The sequence below is a fragment of the Sapajus apella genome, unplaced genomic scaffold (genome assembly GCF_009761245.1).
Source record: "Sapajus apella isolate SASKATOON/1434 unplaced genomic scaffold, GSC_monkey_1.0 scaffold120, whole genome shotgun sequence".
Classification (NCBI taxonomy): Eukaryota; Metazoa; Chordata; class Mammalia; order Primates; family Cebidae; genus Sapajus; species Sapajus apella.
This window is the reverse complement of record NW_022437060.1, coordinates 4,971,017-4,986,083: the sequence shown is the minus strand read 5'-3', so window position 1 is coordinate 4,986,083 and position 15,067 is coordinate 4,971,017. Positions and strand designations below refer to the sequence as shown.

The 15,067-nt window shown below is 45.3% G+C and overlaps 2 protein-coding genes, 1 long non-coding RNA gene and 1 pseudogene across 4 annotated transcripts in view; 3 read left to right on the top strand and 1 right to left on the bottom strand.

Moving 5' to 3' along the window:
* Positions 1-15,067, top strand: part of TSN (translin) — a 76,803-nt gene that overhangs the window by 35,753 nt on the left and 25,983 nt on the right.
* LOC116538547 (cTAGE family member 15-like) lies at positions 8-4,033 on the top strand. Its single transcript, XM_032260963.1, has one exon. The coding sequence runs from the start codon at positions 573-575 to the stop codon at positions 2,280-2,282; it is 1,710 nt and encodes a 569-aa protein (XP_032116854.1). The 5' UTR covers positions 8-572; the 3' UTR covers positions 2,283-4,033.
* LOC116538550 lies at positions 4,106-4,952 on the top strand. The gene is made up of 2 exons (XR_004263681.1): positions 4,106-4,518; positions 4,750-4,952. It is a non-coding gene; the product is annotated as an uncharacterized LOC116538550 (long non-coding RNA).
* LOC116538545 lies at positions 11,408-13,773 on the bottom strand (annotated as a pseudogene). The gene has a single exon (XR_004263677.1). The product of XR_004263677.1 is annotated as an inositol-3-phosphate synthase 1-like (transcript).

Genomic DNA, 15,067 nt, shown 5'->3' with positions numbered 1-15,067 from the left:
AAAAAAAAATAGCCAAAATGATTTTTTAAATGAAACTTCACATGTTGATAGTAGAATTCACATAGAAGAGCAAAGTGTCAATAAGGGCCAAGGCAATTTTGAAGAATCATAAATTTGCAGTCTCTCCTTTAGAAATCTTTATTATTAAAAAGCTAAAGTAATTAACACAATATGATATTACCAATAAAAAACAGTTAAATGGGTGTCAGGCCGAGACGTGCACCACCTCAAGATGTAAAGTGTAACATGGGGGTCGGGGTGGGCAGCGTGGGCCTGTGAGACCTGTGGGTGTCCGCATCCCGCAGCTCCCCCCCAGCTGGTTCCACAGTGGTCTGCTCCAGTTGCTTCATGTGGATTTGGGTTCCAGAATGAAGGCTACCTGTTCTCCAGTGCCCTCAACCATCCCCACCCCTGTACACAGCTCCCCCCACAGCCGGTTCCGCAGTGGTCTGCTCCAGTTCCAGACTGAAGGCTACTGATTCCAAGTCTGGGGTTACCGCGGCGACCACCACAACAGCCTTGGCGCTATGTAGGAGCCTGGAGCTACTCCTCAGCCTTACTTGGGGCTGGTCATGGAGAAGCTACCCAGGATTCTGGCGGCACTGCTGGAAAGTATGGTATCAAATTCTAATGGTTTTCCGTGGGAATTAGTGATATGGGCAGGTGTTATTGGATTTGTTGCTATTCCCCTTTTTTTCTGGAGAAGTTTTAGGTCAGTCAGGAGTCGGCGATATCTGGGAAGAGAGAAAAAGCTTGCCGCAGAGCTTTCTGAGCAAATTAGAGAAAAATGTGAACTGCTTGATAAATTTAGTTTTCTACAGAAAAGCTATGAAGGCTATGAAAGAGAGTCATCTTTACAGGACGTGAGCTTTGAGAAGAACGCAGCAGAAGCACAGAGTTTGGAGGAAACCTGTGAAAAGCTGAACAGGTCCGTTTCTGAAATGGAGGAGGAAATACCGTATCTAAAAAAAGAGTTACAAGAGGAGAAATACATACATTCTAGACAACATCAGTTGATGGAGAATATTTCAGAAATCAGAAAGTCTCTAGAAGATCTGTCAAAATCCCTGAAATCACGTGTAGCTGAAGCCACAATGCCCTTGAACATATTTCAAATGAATGGCAAACAACTGAATGTAGCTATAAAAGATGCTTTTAATGAAAATTCTGAACTTCAGGAAAGCCAGAAACATCTTTTGCAGGAAGCTGAAGCATGGAAAGAACAAGTGAGTGAACTGAATAAGCAGAAAATAATATTTGAAGACTCCAATGTACACACAGAACAAGTCCTAAATGACAAAGACGATGACATCAAGACGCTGACTAAACACTTGCTCAACATGAAAGATTGGGCTGCTATCCTTGGAGAAGACATGATGGACGATCATAACTCGAAAGTAGAAATGAAGAGTGAGTCAGAAAGTGACGCTTCCTTAGCTGATCATCCAAAAGGAGCTTTGAAAAAACTGATTGATGCTGCTAAGTCAAATGCTTATTTAAAAAGTTTAGAAGGCGAAAGAAACCAAATTTATACTGAATTGTCTGAAATTGATAAAACAGAGAAGCAGCTTTTGGGGCATATTAAACATCTTGAGTCAGAACAAGCATCTTTGCAATCAGAAAACACAGGTTTTAAAAGTGAGAATCGGAAGCTTCAACAGAAACTTGAAATAATGACTGAATTACATGAAGAAACAACAATGAGACTTTACAAAACATTCACTGCAGAGGAAAATAACCAGTTAGAGAGACAAGAGAAACTTACTAAACAAGACGAAAAGATCAATTATACCACTGACCAGCTGGACAAGTATAGAAAGCAAGCTCAACATCTTGAAGAAGAGTTGGAAAGAATGATTCTTTCTTATCCAGAGCAGATTTTACTCCTTAAGAAAAAAGCACATGACAATTGGTTGGCAGCTCGGACTGCTGAAATAAACCTCAATGGCTTCAGGAAAGAAAATGCTAAGTACAGACAAAAATTAGCTGACACAGAGAGGAAATTCAAATTTTTACACAAAGATCCTTCTGCAGTTGATGTTCCAAACACAGGATTTGACAGAGAGCGTTACACATATGTTACCGATATGAGAAGAGGAACTCCTTTCCCCCCACCTCCACCAGGAACCCTGTTTGAAGTTTCTCCACGCGATTTTCCACCAAGCTATTTCCCAGGTCCACCATATGCTCCATTTGCAGTGAGGAATGCCTATCCACCCAGGGGTTTTCCTCTAAATCTTCCACCAAGACCTGGAATTTTTCCCCCAACCCCCAAATATTGAAGGTAAAAGCGAGTTATTTGCAGGGTTGATTCCATCTTCTAATGATCCTGCTACTGAAGAAAAATAATCCTGATTGATCTCGAGTTCCCTTCAAGATACTTCTGCCTTCCGATAAGCCTGCTATTGAACATCCAAAACAACAGCAAGACAGCGGGCAGTCCTTGTGTTCTCCTCCAAAGTAGTTGTTACTGACCTTGAGTCTCCATCAAGATTGATTCCAACTTAGAGTGAGCCTTCCACTGAACATCTGACATCACAACGACAAAGCTGGCAGTCTTTGTGTTCTCCTCCCAAGTAGATGTGACTGATCTCGAGTCCCCATCAGGGTTGACTCTGCCTTCAAGTGAGCCTGCCACTGATCATCCCTCAACACAGCAAGAAAGCTGGCGGTTATGTACTCCACCCAAATAGTTCTAACTGATGTCTAGTCCCTGAAAGAGTTGACTCTGCCTTCGAGTAAGCCTGCCACTGAACATCCGGCACCACAAAAAAGCTTGTGGTCTTTGTGTTCTCCTCCCAAGTAGTTGTGACTGATCATGAGTCCCTGTCAGGGTTGATATCACCTTCAAGTGAGCCTGCCACTGAACATCTGGCACCACAGCAGGAAAGTTGGCGATACTTGTGTTCTCCTCCAAAGTACTTTGGAAGGATGTCGAGTCCCTGTCATGATTAACCTTTGCCTTCCAGTGAGTCTGCCAGTGAATGAACATCCAACAGCACAACAAGAAAGCTGGCAGTCTTGTTATTTTCCTCCCAACTATTTGTGACTGATCTCAAGTCCCCGTCAGGATTGACTCTGCCTGCAAGTGAATCTGCCACTGAACATCCAGCACCACTGCAAGAAAGCTGGTGATCTTTGTATTCTCCTCTTAAGTAATGTGAATGATGTCATGTCCCCATCAGGGTTGACTTTGCCTTCAAGTGAGCCCATCACTGAACATGCAGCACCACAGCAAGAAAGGTGGTTGTCTTTGTGTTCTCCTCTTAAGTAGTGTGACTGACTTTCAGTTTCTTTAAGGGTTGACTTTGCCATCAGGTGAACCTGGTACTGAACATCTAACACCACAGCAAGAAAGTTGGCAGGCTTTCTGTTCTCCTCCCAAGTAGTTGTGAGTGATGTAGAGTTACTGTGAGGGTTTACTTTGCCTTCAAGCCAGCCTGCCACGGAATCAACATCTGACACCACAGCAAGAGAGCTGACGGTTTCTATATTCTCCTCCCAAGGATTTGTTACCGATCTCAACTGCCCATCAGAGTTGACTCTGCCTTCACTTGAGCCTGCCTCTGAACATCTGGCACCACCGCAAGAAAGCTGGTGGTCTTTGTGTTCTGCTCTTAAGTAGTTTGACTGATGTCATGTCCCCATCAGAATTGACTTGGCCATTAAATGAGCCTACCACTGAACATGCAGCAGCACAGCAAGAAAGCTGGTTGTCTTTGCGTTCTCCTCTTAAGTAGTGTAAATGACTTCGAGTCCCCTTAAGGGGACTTTGCCATCAAGTTAGCCTGTCACTGAACATCCAGCACCACAGCAATAAAGTTGGCAGTCTTTCTGTTCTCCTCCCAAGTAGTTGTGACTGATCTGGAGTCCCCAGCAGGATTGAATCCAACTTCAAGTGAGCCTGCCATTGAACATCTGGCACCACAGCAAGAAAGCTGGCAATCTTTGGGTTCTCCTCCCAAGGAGTTGTGACTGATCTCTAGGTCCCATCAGTGTTGACTCCAGCTTCAAGTGAGCCTGCCACTGAACATCCAGCAGCTCAGCAATAAAGCTAGTGGTTTTTGTCTTCTCCTAAGTAGTCGTGACTGATCTGGAGTTCCCATCAGGGTTGACTCTGCCTTCAATTCAGCCTGCTAATGATAATCCGGCACCACAGCAATAAGTCTGGAGGTCTTTGTGTTCTCCTCCAAAGTAGTTGTGATTGATCTTGAGTCCCAATCAGGGTTGACTCCACCTTCACGTGAGCCTGCCACTGAACATCTGACACCACAGCAATAAAGCTGGCAGTCTTTGTGTTTTCCTATCAAGTAGTTGTGACTGATCTTGAGTCCCGTTCAGGGTTGATTCCACCTTCAAGTGAGCCTGCTAGTGAATATTCAGGACCACATCAGGAAAGCTGGTGTTCTTTGTGTTCTCCTCCCACGTAGTTGTGACTGATCTGGAGTCCCCATCTAGATTGACTCTGCCTTCAAGTGAGCCTGCCGCTGAACATCCAGCACCACAGCAAGAAAGCTGGTGGTCTTTTTGTTCTCCTCCCAAGTGGTTGTGACTATTCTTGAGTCCCCATCACAGTTGATTCCACCTTCACATTAGCCTGCCACTGAACATCCGGCACCACAGCAATGAAGCTGGCAGTCTTCGTGTTTTCCTCCCAAGTAGTTGTGACTGATATGAGTCCCCATCAGGGTTGAACCTGCCTTCAAGTGAGCCTGCCACTGAACATCTGGGACCACAGCAGGAAAGCAGGTGGTCTTTGTGTTCTCCTACCAAGTAGTTGTGACTGATCTCGAGTCCATGTCAGGGTTGATTTCACCTTCAAGTGCGCCTACCACTGAACATCTGGCACCACAAGAAGAAAGCTCGTGGTCTTTGGGTTCTCCTCTGAAGTACTTTGCACAGATCTCCAGTCGCCATCATGGTTCAGTTTGCCTTCAAGTGTGCATGCCACTGGATTAACGTCCGACACCACAACAAGAAAGCTGGTGGTCTGTATATTCTCCTCCCAAATATTTGTGACTGATCTCAAGTCCCCATCAGGGATGACTCCGCCTTCAAGTGATCCTGCCACTTAACATCCGGTACTCAGCAAGAAATCTGGCGGCCTTTGTGTTCTCCTCCCAAATAGTTGTGTCTGATCTTGAGTCCCCATCAGGGTTGACTCCACCTTCAAGTGAGCCTGCCACTGGACATCTGGCACCACAGCAAGAAAGCTGGCGGTCTTTTTGTTCTCCTCTCAAGTGGTTGTGACTGATCTCTTGTTCCCATCACGGTTTATTCCACCTTCATGTTAGCCTGCCACTGAACATCCGACACCACAGCAATAAAGCTGGCGGTCTTTGCGTTTTCCTTTCAAGTAGTTGTGACTGATCTTGAGTCCCGTTCAGGTTTGATTCCACCTTCAAGTGAGCCTGCTAGTGAATATCCAGGACCACATCAGGAAAGCTGGTGTTCTTTGTGTTCTCCTCCCACGTAGTTGTGACTGATCTGGAGTCCCTATTCAGGTTGACTCTGCCTTCAAGTGAGCCTGCCACTGAACATCCTTCACCACAGCAAGAGAGCTGGTGGTCTTTTTGTTCTCCTCCCAAGTGGTTGTGACTGACCTCGAGTCCCCATCCCGGATGACTCCACCTTCAAGTGATCCTGCCACTTAACATCTGGCACCCCAGCAAGAAAGCTGGCAGCCTTTGTGTTCTCCTCCCAAGTAGTTGTGACTGATCTTGAGTCCCCATCAGGGTTGACTCCACCTTCAAGTGAGCCTGCCACTGGACATCTGGCACCACAGCAAGAAAGCTGGCGGTCTTTTTGTTCTCCTCTCAAGTGGTTGTGACTGATCTCTTGTTCCCATCACGGTTTATTCCACCTTCATGTTAGCCTGCCACTGAACATCCGACACCACAGCAATAAAGCTGGCGGTCTTTGCGTTTTCCTTTCAAGTAGTTGTGACTGATCTTGAGTCCCGTTCAGGTTTGATTCCACCTTCAAGTGAGCCTGCTAGTGAATATCCAGGACCACATCAGGAAAGCTGGTGTTCTTTGTGTTCTCCTCCCACGTAGTTGTGACTGATCTGGAGTCCCTATTCAGGTTGACTCTGCCTTCAAGTGAGCCTGCCACTGAACATCCTTCACCACAGCAAGAGAGCTGGTGGTCTTTTTGTTCTCCTCCCAAGTGGTTGTGACTGACCTCGAGTCCCCATCCCGGATGACTCCACCTTCAAGTGATCCTGCCACTTAACATCTGGCACCCCAGCAAGAAAGCTGGCAGCCTTTGTGTTCTCCTCCCAAGTAGTTGTGACTGATCTTGAGTCCCCATCAGGGTTGACTCCACCTTCAAGTGAGCCTGCCACTGGACATCTGGCACCACAGCAAGAAAGCTGGTGGTCTTTGAGTTCTTCTCCGAAGTAGCTGTGACTGATCTCGAGTCCCCATCAGGGTTGACTCCACCTTCAAGTGAGGTTGCCATGGTACATCTGGCACCGCAGCAAGAAAGCTGGCAGTCTTTGTGTTCTCTTCCTGAGTAGTTATGATTAATCTCGAGTCCCTGTCTGGTTTGACTCCACCTTCAAGTGATCCTGCCACTGAGCATTCAGCACCACAGCAATCAAGCTGCTGGTCTTCGAGCTCTCCCACCAAGTACTTTTGACTGATCTTGAGTCCCCATCAGGGTTGATTCTACCTGCAAGTGGGACTGCCACTGAACATCCGACACCACAGCAAGAAAGCTGGTGGTCTCTGTGTTCTCCTCCCAAGTACTTTGCACAGATCTTGAGTATGCGTCATGGTTCATTATGCCTTCAAGTGAGCCTCCCACTCAGTGAACGTCGGACTCCACAGCAAGAAAGCTGGTAGTGTTTCTATTCTCCTCCCAAGTATTTGTGACTGATCTCAAGTCCCCGTTAGGGATGACTCTGCCTTCAAGTGAGCCTGCCACTGAACACCTGGCACCACAGCAAGAAAGCTGGTGGTCTTTGCATTCCCCTCCAAGTAGTTGTGACTGATCTTGAGTCCCCGTTGGGGTTGATTCCACCTTCGGTGAGACTGCCACTGAACACCCGGCATCACAGCAATAAAGCTGGTGGTCTTTGTGTCTCGCAAGTAGTTGTGACTATTCTGGAGTCCCCGTCAGGGTGGATTCCACCTTGAGTGAGCCTGCCACTGAACATCTGGCACACAACAAGAAAGCTGGCAGTCTTTGTGTTCTCCCCCCAAGTAGTTGTGACTGATGTCATGTCCCCTTCAGGGTTGACTCCGCCTTCAAGTAAGCCTGCCACTGAACACCTGGCACCACAGCAGTAGAGCTGGTGTTCTTTGTGTTCTCCTCCCAAGCAGTTGTGACTGATCTCTTGTATCTGTCAGGGTTGACTCTGCCTTTAAGTTCCCCTGCCACTGAACTTTCGGCACCACAGCAAGAAAGCTGGTGGTCTTTGTGTTCTCCCGCTAACTATTTGTGACTGATCTTGAGTCCCCGTCAGGGTTGACTCCACCTTGAAGTGAGCCTAGCACTGAACATCCTGCACCACAAGAAAGCTGGTAGTCTTTGTGTTCTCCTCCCAAGTAGTTGTGACTGAACTCGAGTCCCCATCAGGGTTGACTCTGCCTTTAAGTGAGCCTGCCACTGAACATCCAGTACTACAGCAAGAAAGCTGATAGTATTTGTTTTCTTACTGACTGTGTTTGTAGACAAATGTGAATGTAACTAACTTCATACTTAATGAAATAAAATTCTGTTGGTTAAAAAAATAAAAGAGACTCTTTCTCCCATTAAATTATCTTGGCACCCTTTTCAAAAATCAATTTATATCTGGATTGTCAGTTCTGGTCCATTGACCTATATGTCTATTCCATGCTGGTACATAGAGTCTTCATTACTGTTGGTTTGTAGTAAAATTTGAAATCTAGAAATGGGAGTACTGTACTTTGCTCTTCTTTTTACAAAATGGCTTTGATTATTCTGAATCCTTTCTATTTCCATATGAATTTTAGAGTCAGCTTGTTGGTTTCTGGAAACAAAAGCAACTTGAATTGTGATAGAAAATTGAATTGAATCTGTAGATTAACTTAAGGAATACTAACATCTTGGTTATATTAAGGTTATCAGTAAATTTTAAGTGTTGCCATCTTGATAATACTATGTTCTTCCCATATTAAAGAACATGTGATGTACTTCCATTTGTTTAGGTTCTCTTAAATTTCTTCCAATACTCTTATTGTTTTCAGAATATATCTTGTGCTTCATTTCTTGGAGTTACTACCATTATTTTGTTTTTTTATGATGCTGTTATAAATGAAATTGTTTTCCTAATCCCATTTCCAGAGTGTTTATTTCTAGGGAATAAAATTACAACTGCTTTTTGTATATCTAGTTGCGTGTTGGTATCTATGGGGAATTGGTTCTCAGACCCCCCACAGATATCAAATGTTGCACAGACTCAAGTCCTGCAGTTGGCTCTTTGGAACCCATATATACAAAACATCAGCCCTCTATCCACAGGTTTTGCATCTGTTGAATTTTGCATTTTGATTTGCGTTTGGTTTCAGAGGTAGAACCTTTGGATATCAAAGGCTGATTGTATTTGTCTATTGAGAGATAATGGACATTCCATTAAGACTCATACATACTAATTCATTTCACAACGATACTGAGGTGAAAATACAAGAGATACTCATTTTGATTGTTAATTGGTAGACTATTTGGACAAAGCAGTAAATGTTGCAGGATACCTTTGGGAGGGAATCAGCATTCGCTGCCTACTGCTACGGATCTGGGACTCTGCCAGATGCTCTGCATAAGTGGTCTTATAATGTAATTAGCAACAGATGCAGAACTCCTTTGTGGCTGCTTGTTGTCTTGAGGGTGAAGATCTATCCTTAACCCAAAAGGTCCTGCAAGGTCTGGTCCCTCCCTGCTTCTTTTGCCTCATTTCCCATCAAGCTGTCCCTTGCCCTTTGGTTCCCACTTCCTCTCAGTTCCTTGGAACTGTCCTGCACCCTCTAGTCACAAGGAATTTGCCCCGACCTCTCTCTGGCTGGCGTACTCTCTGTGCTCCTCAGGTTTTTCCTCTAGCTGTGTGTCCTTGATCATGGAAGCCCTCCTGGATGCCCGGTCCATTCCCTGCTCACAGGTGAGGTCCATGTTGTGCCCTCTGTGCTGTGCACTCAGCACCCTGGCTCTTCTGTGCAGTACTTATTCCTGCGATAATTCATCATTGACTGGTCTGATTATTACCGGTTCGTTCCATCGCACTGTAAACTCCACCAGTGCAAGATCCCTGCTGGTTTTTGCTCACTGTTTTATCTCCCGAATCTGCCATTCTAGTAGTTAGCACATAGTGAGCACTCAATAAATTTTACTTAAGTACTTTGGTTTTCAAGCTTGTTCCCCTACGTTCCCCCACAGTATCTGAATTGTCTAAGAAATCAAGTAAAATGAAAAGAGAGAGAATTAAATATGTTCATCACTTTCCAGTTTGGGTTATTAGGAAAAACATTTAAGTATTTTTACCTATGAAGCAATTAGAATACAATGTGATGTGTAAATGGCAGTTTAAAAAAACGCAGTTTTATATCCCTGTATTTAGAGAGATTATATTTGTGTGTACATTCTCACCAGTGTGCCATGTTATTTCTCACTGTAAGCTCTAAGGCTTCTCATGTCTCCCTATGTGTTCCTCCCTCTCAGAATAGTATTCCTGTATTAGTAGCTACTCCATAAATGCTGGGAGCTGATTTTACTGTTTAAAAATAATACAGTTTTGTGAGGACTGGATGGTATAACAATTACAGATCATATAATTTATACTTTAAGATTTCAGGAGGATACAAAATCATCATGTAATAGGGGACTTAAAAGCTGATTAGGGGCTGGGTGTGGTGAGATTACACGCCTGTAATCTCAGCACTTTGGGAGGCCAAGGTGGATGGATGACAAGGTCAGGAGTTCGAGATCAGCTTGGCCAGTATGGTGAAACCCCATTTCTACTAAAAGTACACAAAATTAGTCAGGCGTGGTGGCAGATGCCTGTAGCCTTAGCTACTGAGGAGGTTGAGGCAGGAGAGTAGCTTGAACCTGGGAAGCAGAGGTTGCAGTGAGCCCAGATCGTGCCATCGCACTCCAGCCTGGGCAACAGAATGAGACTCCAGCACAAAAGAAAAAAAAAATCTGATTAAGATACAATAACAAAGAAAAGAAATAGCTTAAGAGAGCAGGAGTTCGGGATCAGAGCAGTGGTGGGCATTCTGAAGGGAGAAGCCTCTGGTCTCACTTGGGATCACTCTATCATGACATGTTCTAGGAGGGGTTGGGAGTCTACATACCGGAATGGTCAGGTGATAGAATGCCAGTGGAATTTGCACTGAGGATAATGGAGCAAAACAGAGAGGGTCTAGAGAAAGGAGGTTGGGTGTGAGTTTCTCCCCATTGCCGACTAGCATGGAGAGATGATTAGTACCATTGGCCTCTTCTACGTAGAATGAGAAGTTGCTGCTCAAAATCATGCTTTTTAGTGGCCCAGTAGCTGAACCTAGTGAACTGAGCACTATAATGAACCTTAGAGCAAAACTCAGAGTACTCCAAGTTCCTGAACTCATGTACTTTTCTCTGGTAGGCCTGACTTACTGTGTAAGTAAATGGAAGCATAAAACATAATAGAGGACGATGACAGGCCAAAACAAGGTAAGAACTTACAGAGTAACTGTAATGTTTCGTCTAATCAAAATGTCTCTATTTACTTTGGAAGTATATTAAAAGTGCTATTTACTTAAAACTAGTGGATTCTAGATAAAGGAGTTTGACATTAGATAGATTTCAAACTTTAGTCTTTGAAGAATATTTGAGTTCTGTAAGCAAACTTTTTCATGTTAAAAACATTTGCATTTGTTAGAAGATTCTGGAGAAATCTGTATAATTTTGTGGGCAAAAATTTGGTAAATGGAGAGAATGGGGGAAAGGTCTTATTGTAGGTTGTACTGAAGATACACAAAAATAGGATGCTCCTATTTTTTTTGTTTTTCCTTCCTTGTGATCCTTGCTGGCCTCATTAGTATTGTACAGAACATGGGAGAGGTTAGTCAGGAGGCGAGCCGACTTTCTATGGGTACTTGTTATTATGAATAACATAGCACAGAGGGAACAGGTGTGTGATTGCTGAAATATGCCACAGAGTGTGATAAATGTCAAATGGATGCAAGGATTGTTCCCTTTGTCACCTGGCCTCTTAAATTGGCCACTTCTCTCCTTTTTCTTTTGTTAAATTTATCTCTTGCAGATAATTCAAAACATTTTTCAAGATAAATATTGATTTTATTCACATTATTAATGTGTAGCTATCAAACATGACAGAATATCTGATACCACAATTTTTAATGTATGTATTATCATCATGGTTACTAACGAAATGTAAGTTTCTTCCTACTCTTACTCCTCTGTCATTCAAACCTTTGTAATTTTTTTTTTTTTTTTGAGAGTGGCAGCGGCTTTATTGTCTTTGGGGTGGCCTGAAATGGTGGGTTCCTGGGGCGCCAGCAGAGAGGAAGGGCTGGGAAGCTGTGTGACAGGGGCCTCAGGTGGTGGGCATCTGGGCTTCCTCCACTTGTGGGTGCCCATTGGCATCATCAGTGCAGTCTTTGGTGGAAGCGGGTTCCAGTCCTTTCTTGTTGGACACAGGGCAGGCGGCAGCCACGCGTCGAGTTGCTTGAGGCCGGGCCCTGGGTGCTCCATCTTATGCTCCAGGAGCATGTGGTTCTGTGGCGGGAGCCCCACGCAGGCCCTGAGGATGTTCTTGATGCAGCTGTGCTGGCGGAAAAGCGCACTGATCAGCGGGCTGCACGGAGGCACCAGCAGCGCCTTCAATAGGAAGCTGAGCAGGGACAGCATGGGGTGGAAGGTCTGTGGCTCGGGGTCAGCGTCAGCGCAGAAGCTCACGGGCTGGCACAGCTTGGTCAGCAGCGCCCGGTCTAGTGTGATGGGTGCGGCCAGCAGCGAGTCCTGGCACGTGTCATGCAGCACCAGTGTGTTGGTCCCGCCCAGCGTTAGCTCCGAGGTTTAATCACCCAGTGCGCTTGCTGTCACCCAGGTACCCAGGTACTTGATGACCACGCAGTGGTCGGGCTCCTCGCCGGGCCTACAGAGCACTGGGTTGCTCCGCACCATGTCGTCCACCACGTTGCTCTTGGACACCTCCTTAGAGCGGAACTGCAATGGCGCCGACAGGTTCTGCCCGTCGTTGTTGCCCAGGTGCTTGTAACTCACGATGGACATGGTCTTGAGGCCACAGCTGATGAGGAAGTCCACGAGCACGGACTTGACTTTGGTCTGGCCAGACTTGAAGTCATCTCCGCCCACGAAAACCCGGCGCTGACACGCGAGCTCAAGCGCTCCGGGCACCAGGGTGTTCTGCGGCTACCCACTGAGGAAGGCACAGCCCTCCCGGATGCTGGCGAAGAGCGTGGAGGGAGACACCTGCAGGCCGAGCCCAGTGGTGTGCAGCGGGTTCTGGGCCGTGTCCTTGAGGCCCGGAACCACCTCACAGAAGCGCTCTGTGTTGCCCGTCCACAGCACGGTGACTTTGTCCAGCCCCGAGCTAGACCGGAAGTCTGGGATGTCCCTACGGATCTGCTCCAGCTGCTGCGGGCGTGAGTCCGGGACGAGGTTGTCCGCGATGAACTCTGGGATGTCGATGGAAGGCTGACGCGGCAGGGCTTCCATGTGTGGCCACACTTGCTCCTGCAGCTCCCATTCCAGCACCTTAGCGCGCAGCATCGCCTGGGCGAGGTTCAGTGAGGAGATGCCCCAGCCATCAAACACGAGGTGGTTGGGCGCCGCCATGGGCAGCAGCGCACTGAAGGGCACTAACACCTCCTGGCCCTCGGTGTCCGAGCCCAGGCTCAAGGTGCCCGCCTGAGTCAGCGAGCCGTAGTAGTTGGCCTCCTTGCGGCAACTGCGCGTGGGCCAGGACAGATGCGGTGGGTTGGCTAGCACCGCGACGGTCAGCGTGCAGCCGTTGTTCCTGCCCCAGCCGACAAGTATGACCCGGAGCCGGGGCACGGGTGGGGGGTCCGGAAGGTGAAGCGCGTGGTCGTAGGTGCACCTTGAGGACGCCCTCGCGGCTGAAGCGTCGTCCTGTACTCGTATTGCACCTCGATAGCCTCGGGCCGTACACCACGTCAGGGCTCTCCACGAAGACCTGGGCTGCGGCCTCCATCACAGTGGGTGGTGCGGAGTCGGCGCAGGCTGTAATATTTTTATACTTAAGCCAAACGGTTGACATCTAAACCTGTAAGACAAAGGAGAAAAAACCCACACGGATTTGTTGCACTAGAGGGCGCTGTATTGCAGTTCTTCCTGAGAAAGAAGTTCTCTGGCCCCAAGTTTGCATTGCCATTGAGCAGATGTGAGAATGCCCAGGGAAGGCAGCGTTCCTGCTCTACCTTGAGAATTTCTCCATTCCAGGTCATGAGTCTAGTTTTTAAAGCAATATCCATATCCACCTATATTGTTCCTCCTAATAATTAGAAGGATGATTATCTTTAAAACTAAGCATAGGTTTTATTATGCAAATATTTTAGAGCTTCTTTGAAAATTGCCTTGAAGAGCTGATGTGCTATTTCCTTTTTGGGTGTCCTTAATGGAGCACAGCATTTATTTTTTGCAAGCAAATGTCTGGAAACAACCTAAAGTTACTTGGTACCAAGGAGATGCCTATTCAAATCAGGCAGTGCTAGATATACTTTGCCACTGAAAGTAACAGCAAAAACCGCGATTACCTTTGCACCAACCTAATAGATATACGAAGGCGCGGATTGTGTGACATAGATTCTCAACTATCTGAGAGTCATCATTAACTCTCTTCCTGGCAACCCACATGCAAGCCCTGTTGTTTCTGTGATATGTTATTCATAATGATAAATACCCATGCAATTATTTCCTACTGCAAAACTACAGCATTGATAGTAACTTAAATCTTTTTATGTGGCCCTCCCTAGCTAGTCATGCTTTAACTAGGGTTCATTATTTTCTTGCTTCCCTTTTTATTTTATAGTATAAAATTTATATATTATAAAATTTTTATATAATTTTATTATGTAAAAAGGGAAAGTTATTGGGTACAAATATATGAGCCATTTGTATTAATGTGAATGGGCTCGTCTATTAAAAAATGTCTTATTGGGTTGAAAAGCAAACCCCAATTTTATGCTGTATGATAAAACACAGAGATTGAAAAGACTGAAAGTATTGTGTTGTATTTTAATTTTAACTGTTTTAACGTTATAAAAAGAATATCGTGTTATATGATCTTTTGGACTTTTTAAACTTAAAATTATATTGCTATGATTCATTCAGGTTGTTATGTTTACCTGGACTGGAGTTCATTTATCATGACTGCTGTCGACTATTACATTCTATAACTTTGACATTATTTATTGATTTCACTGTTGGTGGGCTTTTAGGTCGTTGAAGATTTTCTCTGAAAAATAGTGATATCATGAACATTCTTATACATATGTCCTGATGCACAAATGCAACCATTTCTCTAATAACACACTTTGGTTAAGTATGTTTAACAATCTACGCATAAGAATGTAAACATTCTGCTGTCATTTTCTGCATTCCAAACAAAGTTAAGCAGAAATTAATGAGGAAAGTTTCCGGAAGGATTAGTTCAACTTATTTCTTACTGACTGGCTTAACTCTAAGGAGCCAGAATTATTTCTGGTCCCTTGGACATTTGTATGGTCTTGTTTCCTCTTAGTACCTGTTGTCAATATAACTAAGACAGAATAACACAGATATAATACAAAAATGTATAGAAATAAGTAGCTGTAATATGTATATGGCTAATTGAAGTTGGCAGGCCCAGCTCCATGAGACACTTCAGATAAAGGTAGGCCTCGTTCTCATTCTAGTCCTTCTTGTAGTGCAGCCTCATTGAAATCTGGAATGTTTTCTTGGACTGCCATCATTTGTAACCATGTAGGCGAGTGTGGCTGGAAATACCAGCAAATCCTGTATTATCCATGAAAGCAGCTCCCCCTCCATCCAATATGATAAACCAAAGGATATTGCTGAGAGT